The sequence below is a fragment of the Vidua macroura genome, chromosome 1 (assembly GCF_024509145.1).
Source record: "Vidua macroura isolate BioBank_ID:100142 chromosome 1, ASM2450914v1, whole genome shotgun sequence".
In the NCBI taxonomy this organism is placed as follows: domain Eukaryota; kingdom Metazoa; phylum Chordata; class Aves; order Passeriformes; family Viduidae; genus Vidua; species Vidua macroura.
In genome coordinates this window covers 79,439,252-79,454,062 of record NC_071571.1, presented here as the reverse complement: position 1 = coordinate 79,454,062, position 14,811 = coordinate 79,439,252, and the positions used below count along the sequence as shown (strand labels likewise).

At 44.4% G+C, this 14,811-nt stretch overlaps 1 protein-coding gene across 1 annotated transcript in view; it reads right to left on the bottom strand.

Annotated features, from left to right (window-relative positions):
• Positions 1–5,322, bottom strand: part of MYO10 (myosin X) — a 163,224-nt gene extending 157,902 nt beyond the window's left edge. The window contains exon 1 of the mRNA XM_053977472.1: positions 5,027–5,322. Coding sequence (XP_053833447.1) covers positions 5,027–5,047 — 21 coding nt within the window. The 5' untranslated portion in view covers positions 5,048–5,322. The remainder of the gene's footprint in view (positions 1–5,026) is intronic.
• Positions 5,323–14,811: the final 9,489 nt, after the last annotated feature.

Sequence of the window (14,811 nt, the reverse complement as noted above, 5' to 3'; positions counted from 1 at the left end):
AGTGAGGTGTCACCAGAATGTAAAAAAAAAACCCAGACTCAGAAGCAGCCAAGTCTCCTGTAATAGTGGGTTTCACAGCTTTTCTTTGGTTGGAGACTGACTGAACATACCAAAAAAAACCACAAGCAGACCCTGCAGAATGTAGAGCCTCCCATTGCCAACTTCAAAACTTACATATTTTGTAGCTTTAAGAGAATTCTTGTGTCATTTTACAATACGTGCAGTGCCAACTGGATTGCTAGGCTCCAGCCCAGCCACGACAATGTTTCAGTTGCACAAATTTGTCTTATGAAAGGCACATGTGAGTATCAGTGGTGGGCAGTAACCATTACATGATACTGATGAGCTGAATGTGTTTTCCAACTTGGAGCAATAAATCTGAAAAAAACTTCATCTTTCTGACTCGATAAGGTAGATCTAAGCCCCCTTGAAACATCTTCTATTCAAAACACAGTGCTCTCCAATTAACCTAAAAATAACTGCAGACAAAGCAACCATCAGCTTTCAAAAAAACCTAAATATGAGAAGTCAGAGCTCAGAAAATTCAGAGAACACAGCCAACGTCAACAGCCAAAAGAGACACTGTTTCTGCTTGGCATGCCTTTGGTGCTCAGAAGGTCTCCAGAAACACCTTTATGCCATCACTCACAGGCTTTGCCCCACCAGACTAAAGGACAACTTTGCTGGTGTAAGCTACACAGCTTACACCAATACTAAAAGCTGGAACATCAGACCCATGCTTGTGTTATCATCAAAACACTTGTAAATGAAAACTGGGGAAACTTCAAAGGTCATCCCAAACACATACACTGTGCTGCACAGCACAGCCAGAACCCATGTATATCAATGCAGGTATTTATTTGCACCACCAGGTTTTTTCATTAGGTGAATTACCTTGGTGGTGCCAAGGCCACCTGTCTGCAGGAGATGATGAATCCCTCAAAGGACTCAGTGCTGCAAGGCTGTGATCTGCCAAATGTTGCAACAAGAGAGAATAGAGAAAAAGCTTGCTGCAAGCTGCTGAATTAAGAGATTCCAGGTTCAAGCAGATACCTCCTCTGACATCTTCCTGAAGCTAAATTTTTGTCCCATATCCTTCCCACAGAGGGAGGTTCAACACTTGCTCCCTGAGAATACATGCTGGGAGCCCTCTCCTTGAAACAGGGTACACAGGCAAGTATCGGCAACTGCAGAGAGCAGAAATTAAGGAAACCATTCTGAACTCCAGGTACCAGTGGTAATGCTAAAAATAAAAGCATGGCAGGCACAAAGTATCTGCTGTGCCTCAAAGGACACTGGGAGGGTACCTTGCAGTTCCAAATAAACTTCTTTGCAGTGTTGGATAAACATCAGCAGGACCTCTATGTCGGTGATGCCTTTATAGTGATCTCCCTCAACATCATCTAGCCAGACATGCTACACAGAAGGCATGACACACAGTTGTTCTCCGTTTTCCTCAATTTCCCCAGTTGCAAGGGTGGGGGGAATTCCTTTAAGGTTGGCAACAGCTAAATCCAAACAATCCCTGCAGCCACCACTATACACACCGTGCTGCAAGTTAGTTCCCCAGAAGCTAAGCACCAGCTTTGAGGACAGGTTTGGACAAGATGTCCTAAAGAAGTTTCTCCTAACTTCAAGCCCTTTCTGACCTCTGCTGGGTCAGAAAATGCCAGACTTCTTCTGTGACAAGGACAGCAATCACGGTTGGGTGCAACATGCCGTACGTATTGGTCAAAGTGACTACCATGTAAGAGGAAGAAGATAAACCTGACTTCTGCATCCTCTTCCCCTGCTGCCCTGATAAGCACTCCTTGGGAACTTTAGATGCTGAAGGGGCAGTTTGAGCTCCCCTCTCCTTGTCTTCTGCCTCATCTGGAAATTACTTTCTTCCTTCCCTCATGGCATACATCCCCTCTCAAGTAGGGATGCATTCTCACTGGAAAAAAGTCTGACCTCAGCTACCACAGGAGCCTGTTCCCCTGAGACCGCTCTGGCTGTTGGCAAAACATATGGGAACAATTTTTTCAGGCTGTTTTAAGCAACACAGCCAAATGGCTTTATTGCACATACCCATAGAGGATTTCTACAGGTTTCAATACTTTAGGTAAGCAAATATGTCTACAAAAACAAACAAAAAAAATTAAAACTCTACCTCCAACTTTCCTTCAAAGACTGTAAGGTAGCATAGACCAATCAATAGCCTTTAAAAAAGCATCAGAAAATACTTTTCCTCTGTATTTAGAATGCAACTTTGTTATTACATTAATACCTTGCAGCAATTAGAGCACGTTGGGGAGTAAGTTACAGGACAAACTTTTCTAGCCTAATTCTTTACTTAGAGCCATGTTTTTTTGTTTTTTTTTTAAACTGGTGGAGCTAGAAAATTGCGACAGGGATGGAAATCAAGGCTTCCCAGGAGACAAGTGCAACCACTTGTTGTCCTTTAACAATAAAAGCTATGAATACTAAGAAAGAGTAAAGAAAGGAAATTGGGCAGCAAGAAGGAGAAGTCAAAGAGCTGCAAGTCACAAAAGATGGCAGTGTCAGATGATTGGCACGAGCCTGGCATTAACCCACACCTCACTTAAGGCAGCAAGTCCCAACAGGAGTACATCCCTTGTGATGCACCTCCTGATTTCCAGAGGTGTCTCACTCAGTTGCCTCATTTTATTCCAGTAAGCATCACCCTATAGTGAGGCATGTTATATTTAGCATGTAGCTAGGGAGAAATAATAATGCAGAGTTTTCGTTTTTTCCTGTTAACCTTTAAGTTGTACAATATTTTCTGCAAAACCCAGACTGAAGACACTTCTGCCTCCAGTGTGGCGAACAGGAGCTTCTTAGTAACGCTGAGGAACGAGCCCTCTGAAGTGCCAGTATTTACCCTTCCCACTACCAGCTTTTCTCCCAAAATATAATTATATCAGCAGGCTTACATCACTGACAAAGAAGAGCTGAGCACGTTGGGCTTTTCACCTGTGCCTTTCATCTAGCTTCCTCCTTCTTCCTTACACTATAACTTATTTTAAGGAGAACAGTAATTCCCTTAGGTAAGTCAGCAAATATTTTTTTAAAGAGCAGCTGCAGGATGTCTGCCTTGCACAAATTAAGTTACCTAGTGGCTCAATCCAGTGCCTTCAACAGATATTCTTCTGTGGTAGCTGGGTCAGATTCAGTGCATTTCTGCTATTGTGCCTCATCCTCTCTATTTTCCATTTACATATGCTCTGCTCCAGAGTGAGGGAAGGAAAATGTTTATACTTGTGGGTGGGACTTTGGATGCAGATTAAAGTCAAGGTGCTATATTTACTGATCTTTTAAAGTAATATCTGCATGTTGAAAGGGAGTCAAAGTTCTTAAGAAAGATCAAAGTCCACATGAAGCAACCGCAGATTAACATAAATATATGCTGAAATGGTAACACAGACAGGCAAAATTTACTTGTATTTTCCCTGGAGCAAGTAATTTTGCCTAATAGGGGAGTCAAAACCATGAAAACTCTTCTTCACCTTTATGTAGGGCACACTGCAGTACTTTGTGTTGGGGCAAATGACTCTTCAGACTAATTTTGCAAGGCTAGGTTAATACTACCATATTGCTCATGGCTCACAAGCTTTTGAAAGGTGAAGGCTACATCCTCTAAACAAAAAAAAAGGCAGTATTACTACTTAACTCAGACTTCATCAAAGCTAATCCTGCATTTCTTCCTTCTGAGTGCAGTTGACAAAACTTTTGTTGTCTGACAAATGAAAAGCCAACAAGCAATAAAGTGTATGACCTTCTTTTATTTGACTAATTACTATTTCGGTAAACAGATCACCTATTTTTCTTGCGGAAGCATAAACAGTAGCACCAAGAACATGAAGGATGCTGTTTCATGAGGGCAAAGGACAATTTTGCAGATTAATCACAATCCTGTAAAACAGATGCCTGGCCTGTATTTACAACCCTGACAGTACAACTGCTTTAGCAAGAGGTGCAATTAAAGCAAGTGTGCAGGCAGTCACCAGAAGTCACAACCCAGTCACAGGCTTTGCCAGCAAACTACAGACACAACACCCACACACAGAGAAGACATTGATCTTGCACATTTTAAGTTCATAAGGCTGTGTCTACACCAGGCGGGACAAACTTATCCAGTAAAGTATTGTTGTACAAAATTCAGCTAGCTTGGACCAGAAGAGGACCCAAGGTTCTGAGTTTTATCAAATATCCTGAGTCAGTAGCAAAGCACCTTTGATTTGATTCCTCACCCGACATACTTAAGTTGTCAAGATCCACAAGACCACGGTAAAGCTCAAACGACTTTCAGGAATTCAGCCTGCCTCCTTTGCATTTTGTATAAAAGATTTCGTCTGTACTTAATGACACACACTCAATAAACAAACCTTTTAAAAAGGGTGCCCAACGGCAGCCCTGTCTCTGAAACCTTCATCGTTTGAAGCCTCTCGTGCCCGTGCAAGGCGGACAAAGCGCGCTCCCCGGCTTTCACACGGGGAACCCCCGAGGAGGGACTCCCCACTCCCACCCAGGCACGGCTTCAGAGGCTGCCCCGCCGCAGGCAGCAGGAAGCGGGGCAGGGTCCGCACCGGCGCCCCCGCTGCCCGCGTCCCGCGGGGTCCCGGCCGCGGGGGAGGCGCCGCCGGTGGGCGCGGGGCTGGGGGGCAGCGCGGCGGCACCGGAGCCTCCATCCCCCGCCGCTCTAATGAGCCCCAGTCAGCGCCGTGAGCCCGCCCGGCTGCGGACAGCCCGCGCAGCACCGCTGCAGTTCGGCGACTCCGAGTTCCGCCTCGGCCACAGCCACAGAGGCCGGGAATTTGGGGGGCGCAGCTCCTTCTCTCCCTCCCTCTCCGCCTGCCTCCCGCTCCCCGGGCGCTGCTCCTGTGAACACCCTGCAAACCGAACTACTCGAGGGAACGAACATTTTCCGTGAGCCTCCCGCCGCTTTGCTGCCGGTATCCTGTCCCACAAAGCGACCCCACGTTGGAGAAGGAGTAGGAGGAGAATCCCACCGGCCCGCGCTCACCTCCGCCAAGAAGTTGTCCATGGTGGCCCCTCGGCCCGCCCGCGGGTGCGCAGCGCCGGGCACCAGCCGCGCACCATGTGCTGCTCTCGTCCGGCTCGGCTCAGCTCGGCTCGGCTCGGCTCGCCCCACCGAGCCGCCTCAGCCGCCGCGCCGCTCCATCGCGCCCCAGAGCCGGCACCAGCCCGCAGCCTTTGTCCGCCCGCCCCCTCAGCGCCGCTCGGCCGGGCGGTCCCGGCAGCGCATAGCCGCCGCGGGGAGCCGGCAGCGGGGGTGACGCGGAGGAGAAGGACAAGGAAAGCTCCCGCCGCCGCACGCTCCTGCCCGGGGCCGCCCCCGTCCCGTCCAGGCGGGGCAGGAGCAGAGGCGGAGCCGGGGCCGCGCCGCTCCCTGCGCCGCTCTCAGCCGCGCCCCCGCCCCGCCCCGCCCTGGCCACAGTGCGGGCAGCGCCCCCCGGGCTCCGCGCTGGTCCCGTCCCGTCCCGTCCCGTCCCGTCCCGTCCCGTCCCGTCCCGTCCCACTGCTGCCTCCGGTACGTCGGCCCTGGCGTCCTGGGGACGCGTGCCCGTCTGCTCGGGGCGCGGAAACCCGCGTTGGAATGCGGAGTGAAAGGAACGCGGGGGCTGGAAGGGGAGCGGAGGCTCGCCCCGGTCTGGGGGCGGCTCCGCTCCCGTGCTCGACAGGGCACAGCAGTGCAAAGCTCCACCATCCGGAGGAAGGTGCTGCCCGAGGTGGTTAAAGAATACGTACCTGCAGGGTTCTGCTGCGGACAGGCAGCCCTTAGGTAAATGTGTAGTAAACTTGTGTAGGAGCTCTCCTCAGCCTTATCCGTGTTCCTTTGCTAAACACATCTTGCAGCAGCCACTCACTGAGACATCACTGCAAATGAAAATAGCCCTCCTTTATATAGTTTTCCAGTCCTTTATATTTCTGCAAAGCACATTTAAAGTGCTCAGGTTTTGGAGACATATCTTGTTAATAATTTTGTGCTAACCCTGTAGTAGCTAACAGCCCAAGAAACTCAGCAAAGAAGACTCAAATCTTGTGGACACTGATTTCTTTCACACTGCAGAAAGAAATGTACCAAAAAAAAAAAAAAAAAAAAAAAGTCACAGCCATAAAGCATAAAGAAAGCAATTGCAGTATTTTGCTTTTATGTCACAGGCAGAACCCTAATAATGGTTTGGGAGCTTAAGCATGTGAGCAGAGATATGGGAGACCAGCCCTTGATAGCAGAAATAACCATGAGTCTGCAACTGTCATTTTTTAAGGTGTCATGCCCAACACACAGAGCACAAGCACCACAAAGAAAAAGCAAGTTTAAGATTAGATACATAACACAAGTTTCACCTTTGTGTCAAAAAACCATTTTTATTTGAATAAGGAGGAGAGCAGGTAAAAGATGTTTGACTTTGAGATAGGTCATGTCCAAAATGGAGTTGTGCTGGTCTTGGAGATTCACACAGTGACATCCATGAAAACTGATGTGCTGTCAAGATTAGCACTGGGGCAAATCAACAGAAGAGGGACTTTCTGCCACACAAGTACCTGTTAGAGCCTACGTGGGGGCTGTGGCTTCCTGTCCCATCACACAGAAACCAGGTGGGTGGAAGTTTTCAGGCAGAGAGTAACTGCCTTGGACATGGCTAGCTCCTAGAGACCAGCAGCTCTCCCCAGCTCACCTTCCCACAGCCAGTGACAGTGGCTTGCATCAGAAAAAGCAGAAACACTTCCCAGCTTGCTTGTAGCACAGCACAGAGCCCCTTGAGCATCCCTGCTGCAGCTTGCCAAGCCCAGCTGGGAGATATCCTGCTGGACACCCTGCAGCACCCTGGGGACTGCTGGAGGATCACTCCTCTTGTCACCCCCCTAACATCTACTCCTGGGTAAACAGGTTGCACCTTCTTACAGTTCCTCTGAAACTCAAGATTTGCAAATGATTTCACCTGAATTCACCTGTCTACACAGTATCAGCTCAAACAGAAGTTAGCCTAAATCATTATGCTTCTGTAGATTCTAAGGTATAAGCTCCAGTGTGGGAGCTCCGTAACTCTATTTCAAACTACTGCACTTCAAAAGTTATTCCAGGGAAACAGGGTTTGTTATCCACAATCACTGTGACAGAAAGCTTCCCCTCTCATACAAGCCCTAGTTTGGCAAGGGTTGAGTCAGATTAGAGGTATTTGTTAAATTATTTTGACTTCTGATTGAATACTTTGCTTAACACCATGTTATCAGAATGTAGCATGCGTGTCTGGCTACTGCATTGTACTCAGGTCTGTGAAACACAACTGGCACAGGAATTAATGAAAACCTTGAACCAGTTACCTAACAAAAGTGGCCTGTGTTTTTTTAAATGAGAATTTCAGTAAATTACAAGAAAGCATTACCAACAGAATAGTTTTATGAAGCCTAAAAATACATTGCAGAAAGAATGAGTATTCTCTTGTGTTGGGGAGGCATTGCAAAAGAGTTGTTGAACTCCTGAGACTTTGTTAAGATTTAGAATGACTGAAAAGTTGCAGGAAGGATTGCAGAAGTAAAGTAGAAAAGGATTGCAGGAGTAGAGGGGAACAGACACTCCATCAAGCTTCTTCCTTTTCTCCTTCTATGTCTTTTTGTGTCAGTTCTGCTCACAGTTTGTAAGAACTAGCATCTGTGTTTCATAGGAAAGGGGGTTTGAAACATGGCGTTTCCTTTTCCCGCTCTGAAAATGACCCCAAACTAGTCTCTTACTCATTTTATGCAATTGTTCTGGAATTTGGAAAACCCCACAGACACAGTGTACAAAGCTCCATGAACATCTGGAGACTTGGCCAGTTCTGCACAGCTCCGATTTTCTTTTAATCGGTAGAAATTCCTTCACTGATTGTGTGCCTAAGGTAAATTACTTCCTTTTGAAGCTGCTCACATGCATGCCGGCTCAGCTTTCAGCTCCGGTGAGGACCAGGAATGGACCAAAAGCTCCATTCCACCTCCCTGATGAGACACCTCCCAGGCCATGAAGATCTTGTGTGGGTGGTTGGTGGTGAGGTGTCTGGTCCTTGGTCCCCTTTCCTTGTTCCAGCCTCTCTCTTGCTCCATGCAAGAGCTTTGGCATTTGCTAGGTTGGCTTTGCTCTCAGCTGGTCTGTTAGGCTATTTTAGTATGCCTCAGTTACATTTGCTGCATTACATGGGCCAGGACTCATCTTCATCCAGTCTTTCTGATCTTTTTTCCCTTCCCCCAGTAGTTGCTAAAGTCTGTATCTGACCAAAGTGTCTGACAAAAACAGACGTCTCTTCCTTCCTTGGATCCCAAAGAATTCTTAGCAGCTGGGGCTTTTGTAAGACCCTGGACTTTTAAAACAGATTTAAATTACTCCTGTCTCTATCAACAACTCTATCCCATTGCAAGCAGATTTCCATTTCTGCTCCACAGGCAAAACCAGCTTACTGACTACAGCCCAGTTATCTATAAATCATATGTTTCACCTGAGCTGTGTTTCTTCACAGGGAATTTCCACAGACCAGATTTGTAGGGCCTTTTTTAAAGATTTATTGCATATATTACAAAGTTTGTAGATGTGATTACATCCCAACAAACCATTAACTCATTCAGTACTTTGAGGACACTTGGTCAAATTCTAGATGACTCTTTTTAAAAGTAACTTTTCCCCCGGTTGTCATCTACAAAAACCAAACCTCAACAGAAGATCTGTGGGGGGCATCTTTATGCTAAAGGCTTTATACTGAATGATTTTTTAGAAAGGCTGATGAATTTTCATTGCATGCATATGATGCTTTGCTCTTTCTTAGCTTATTTTTAGTTGACATTTTTTCCACAGTGGTATCATTGAACTGAGTGATTTTAGCTTTTGCATGCCTTACAGGTTTATTGCACAAAAGGTTTTTTCACCCTCTGGAGTTTTCTTTTCCCTACTGATGGCACTGAAGTAGGTTATCTGCCTTAGCCAAAGCACTACTGTCCCTTCTGTAAGGCCTGTGGATTGATTTCAGTCAAAGAATTAAATGATGCATTCAGTTAATTCAATCTTATTGATTAAAAGGAGCCTAAATTAACATTCTCTACTCACCAAAATGAGGCAGTGTTTTTTTATTCACGGCTCAAGGCCTCATTTCATCCAGTATTATCTGTAAAATCTGCTCTCAGATTGTTCCCCTTGGTGTCTTTGTCCACAGCACACATAATTTTTGAGCAGGCTTGCTTATGGTCTATATTTCTGATGCGAATTTCTGTTTCTTTAAACTGACTCCAAAAGAGGAGTTTTACCCCCACTCTGGGGCTGCAATTGCACTTGTCAGCTCCTGTCAGGTTTTAGCTAACCAACTTTTTGTAGACAAGATTTTGGGCATTGACAAATGTTTCTACAGTGGGTGACAGTGTACAGGCAGACTGCTAGTACAGACCACACCAGTTTTGAGGAATGCCCATTTCTTCTTTGGGATGCACAGATCCAAAGCTGTTACCATAGAGCTGGATTGCCGTATGACAGCACATTTAGCACTACCAGGTTAGGGTCTGGTGAAGGCCATTAAGTATGTGTGGTTATACTGAGTTTCTGAGCAGAACCTCTACCTGGGAGATTCTAAGTTTTAATTTCCACATAAGAAAATGTTCTCTATTACAAGATTTCAGTATATGATTTCGCAGACTACAGACTTTTTTCCCAGTGTCACAGAGCCACCTCTTCATTCAACATCTGGCAGCACATATGAAGACAGACTCTGTCTGACTCTGTATGTTTTTACCCATTTCCTGAATTCTACTCAGCCCCTTTGCAGAGCCTTTCTCTTCAGTGCTTACAACCCTTTGTATGCCTCTTCCCTCCATCCTTTATGTCATGAAGTGACCTGCCTCCTTCTGGGCCCCTCAGGCAGCACCACTGCTCGTGGTGGCAGCCTATTCCCTGTGTGCAGCTCAGTCCTGATGTTCTGAGCTTCACTGACCCTTCATTTCATTTAAGATTGATGCTGCACTTAGTTGTCACTAGCATCTTTTAATCCAGTTGGTCTTCTCTACAATGTTACTTGCAACCTATTAAATTAAATTCTCTTTATGAACTTGGAATATCATTTTTACAGAAGATGCCAACTGAGAAAGAGTTGTATTGTACAAGAATATTGGTTTATCACATAAAGATACCCACTGGAAGAAAAGCAGTGAAGTGACAGACAAAAACTATCAAAAAAGCTTAGAATCATTTAAGGGATAAAGACAGTAGTAAAACATAAGAAAAAAACATAAAAATAAATGAAAGCTTTTCTCATCTTCTGAATCAATCTGTGAACACGTTTTCCTTGCCTTCACCCAGGAAGCATGTATGAAGACAGATGTGTGAAGGCAACTTGTAGTTGCAAACCCTGAAGTCACAGTTTATGACATGTTCATTTATCAGGTAGTCAGACCTGTGCAAAACATCTCAGCACCTCTCTGAAGGTCACCGCCCACAGAGCAGGACCCAGAGGGGAGCCCACGAGGGCACCTTTTGCTGCCTCAGTGCCATGTAAGCCAGGTTAGTTCAAAACACTTCCCCTAGCACTTTAAACTAGGTCATCCTTGTTCTGCTGAGGAAAACAAGCAACACCCACACTTTCCTTGCCACTGGCAGTGCTGTGGAAGGAAAAATTTTCAGTAAAAGGGCATCAAAGCCCAGCAAGGGCCAGTCATACCTTAAGCAATTGGCACTGTTCAGCCAGCAAATATAAATCAAAGGCTACCTTCTCAGTTGTGGTGTCAGGCCAGTTTAAACCATGCCCATGCTCTCTCCCCACCATTTATTACTTCCTCAGCTGTGGTGTGTGAAGGGTAAGCCTACCTGAGTTCTGTAGCTTGGCACTTTACAAATTATTTTCCAGATATCTCCCACTTCTCAGGCTTGGATTCCTGTTGGGGAACAGTTCCAGAGTATGCAAACTGAGTGCCCTCTGTGGAAAATCAAGCTAAAAGTTATGCTCCAGAAACAGTCTTGGTAAATAAGGATCAGGATATAGGACCAGATTAGTGCTTGTCTGAAATGCAGCTTCTGAAGTGCACCTAGGATGGGTAATGGGCCCCAGTGTGATATTTCGCTCCACAGATGTGCTCTTATTTTCCTGTACTCCTTACTTGTGTAGCATAGCTGTTTTATCTCTGTGGGTTGAGGCAGCAAATGGGGGATAGAACAACTGATCCAAACTATTATTTTGGTTTGGGTTCTGGTTTTGTGTTTGTTTTCTTAAAACAAAAACTTGTCAGAAAAAGTTTTGATTCTGATCAATTACCTGAGCAGGTTCATATAAACACCTCTCAAACAAATATTGTTGCAACATGGAAAAGTACAGGAACAAGGTACTCTGGATTGCTGCTGGTATTTGTTCCTTGGAGCAGGTCACAGCTTCAAAGGGCCAGGAGGAACAACCTCCACAATCTCTTGTGCTTCGGAGAAAGTTTATCCATTTCGCATATTTAAGGCTTTATCAGCCTGAATGGTAATTGATACTTTCCGTCAGTTCTCTTCTGTTAAGAACTTTCTTTCCATGTGTCTGCTATGGTAAGAAATATTCTTCCCCTTTGCCCCTAGATTCCTTCCTGTGTTTGAAATCAAGAAATCCCATCATAGCACAGGAGAGCTAAATATTCATTTCAAAGGAGACAGAGTTTCCCACAAAGTCTGTGAGGGCTTAAATGACAACCACACAGTCTTAGTGAGACACTCAGAACACTTGAGAACCTACACATTTTAGAGGAGAATGTTATTCAGAAGTTTTTTGAAAATAGTATTTAGTAATATGAAAATGAAATGTAATGATTGTATCTTTTATAATCACATTTACAACTTAACGAATCTTGTCTGAAATAATCTTAAAACCTTCACTGGTCTTGCACTGATGTGGTAGGTTCCATTTTGGTAGCTAAATTGTTGCCCAAATAGACTTGTTTTGCTTTAGTATATTATTGTGCATAATTTTAGTATGTGTTTAGGTCTCAGTCAAACTATAACTATGTAAGTTTGCCTATTTACTGAATGCATTCAAGTGAATAAACATGCCATTTCTTTGCTATAAACAAAAGCAAAGTTCCTGGCTTACATCAGTCTGTTGTCCCAGAATAGAATCAAAGGCTGCTGAGGTAGCTTAGGTCCCTATTTAGAAATAGGAAAACCTTTGTTTTGTGTACACAGACACTGAGCACTCCAGTGTGAGATGTTAGAGGAAGTTGGGGGTTAGCAAGCCCAGTGCTACATTCTTGGCATGCAGTCTGCCTGTAGCAGTATTTGGTGTTTCTATTTACTTGCCACACATTCATATGTAGCAAGTAAATAGTCATGTTTAGTACAAGGCTGGTTAAAGGATACGTGAGACTTCATCTTCTATTTCCCTTGATTCTTATCCCAACTGTTTTACCATTTACCAGTCCCCTAACACCCATAAAACCATAGCAATGCAATTCTTTTCTTAGTCAATGAATTACAGGATTTGCACAGGATGCAGCAGCAAGATGTAAACAAAAAATGAAGTAGAAAACAATTCCATAAATACAGTTGTTAACATTTGAGCAACAAACACAGTAGCAAACATGGTATTTTTCAACAGCCTGACAGTATCCAGCCTTCTAATTCCAATGGGATTTCAGCCGGAAACTAGGAAATAACTTGTCTTTGGATCTTTGCAAACTCTTTCTTGAAACAGCAAACACCTGTGTGTTTGCACTACCAGAACTTTGTTCCTTTTTGCCTTTTCTGCACAGTTGCTACAAATAGGATACAGTGGAATATATTGAGCAGTGAACCCTTTTCCCCATTTCCCCTCCACAATTGGTTCTGAACTCCACAACTGGAAATATTTATTTTCTTTGTATTTGTGGGCAAAAGTTTGAGTACAACAGTGTGGTGTATGTGGGATCTGCCCTTCAGTTATGTTGGTAATTTTTTTCATTGGAAAACTACTGGATATTTGCTAGAGGGTTTTTCTGCTCAAAAGCATTCTAAACCCTTTTGGAAGCCCTGCAACACAGCTAATCCTTTCTGCATCTAGCACAAATTCTCCTTCAAGTCTAAAGACTTCAAAAGCAAGTGTAAATCTTTTCAGAGAGGAAGCCAAGAGTGATGTATTTGTGGGGCAATCCCAGCAGAATCAACTCAGATGGAGGGAAATCATCTGGAGGGTGAGCAGATAGTGCCATTCCTCCCAGTCACAGTTATCAGTGTAAAATGTGCAGAAGATCAAGACCTTGCTCTGTGCACAGGTAAAACTGTGCAGCCAATGTTCATCTACTGAAAACAAATCTGGCAGAAGGACTCTGCCTAGGCTGGAGAGAGAATCTTTAAATTCTAATCTAGACTAATTTTCTTGGTGGCAACAAATCTGAAGGACATTTTGTCATGACTAAAAATAAGAATGCCTGGCTGAATTCAAGGCAGCCTTTGCTACTGACTGACCTAAATAAGCTTTACTAGTTGAAAGAGACAAGTAGATCAACGTTGTGGGTATCCATTCAGCGAATCAACTTTTGCCTAGAATCATTGCGAGAAGATTTCCTCTTATCTTCAGAAAAATAGGTGAATCTCTTCTCAGGAAAAGTCAGCATTAAAAAACAAACATCAAGAGATTGAGCTGAGTTTTGTTAAGAACCAAATGTGTGTTAAATTAGGGTTGTATGTTTTGCTTTTTATAAATGGCATCCTCAGAGGATCCTGACTCACTGGATGACGGAAGTGCTTGTGGCTTGGGACCCATCCTGAGTCACTCATCCTAGAACTAGGGAAGCTCTTCTCTTAATATAAGGAAGCTTCCAGATTCAATTGTTGTGTGCTTCAATACTAAGAAATAGGGGCAGTGAAGCACTTAAGTAGGGCTCTCTAAAATGGAACAAGTCATCTTGTGAGGTTATCCAGCTACTGGTGAGGTTTTCTAACAGGGAACAATCAGGATTTCATCAGCCTTTAAGTACTGCTCTTTTTCCACTCAGTCAGACCAATGATTGGTTTTGCAAGTCACCCATTCACCCTTTCCCAGCAAGGAGGGCTTTACCAGCTATGGACACAGACAGACCACAGCTGGTCAGAGGAGGAGAGTTAAAGGAGCCAGCTGGATTGATTTGTTCTCATCCATTTTGGCTGCCTTCAGAGCCTCTCTGATGAAAATTCCTGTGTCTTCTCTTTGCACACTTTCAGTTGTTTTTCTGTTGTGCCTAGGAAGTGCTAGATTAAAGGGCTGCACATGTCTGACTCAGCACTGTGTTTATACTTAGGTGTTTTAGCCTGATTAGAAATTCAACTCTTCCTATTACTCAGGTGTCAGGATTACTGCTGTGGGAAACATCTGCTTTTAAGGAAAAGAGAAAAACAATTCAAACATCATACTGGAAGTCACCTTCTTTTACCACTACTAGATGTTTACCAGGACCTTCTAGCAGTCAAAATCATAGTGAAGTCTCTGTGATGCTGGCACTGTTGAAGGGAGTAGCAATTGTAAGGCCTGTTTTGCCTTCATGCTGCACTAAACGTGGCATGTAGGAAATGGACCTTCCCAGTGGTAAGATGATAAAGGATTATCATTGTCAGTATCTTTCAGTCAGAATTGCAGAATTGTCATTGTATGTTTTCCTAACACTTGGCCTGACTGCAGCAAGGTAGCAATCCATAACTATTCCTACAGAAAAAGTATGTATTTTTAATTTTACAGTTAATTATTTTTAGTAGTCCATGTGTTTTATAGAAGCACTCAAGCTTAGAAAATTTTAAAGCCAACAAGATTCCATACTTAGATGTAAAGTGCTAATGCAGTTTGGAAAGTCTGGGCAGGGTTC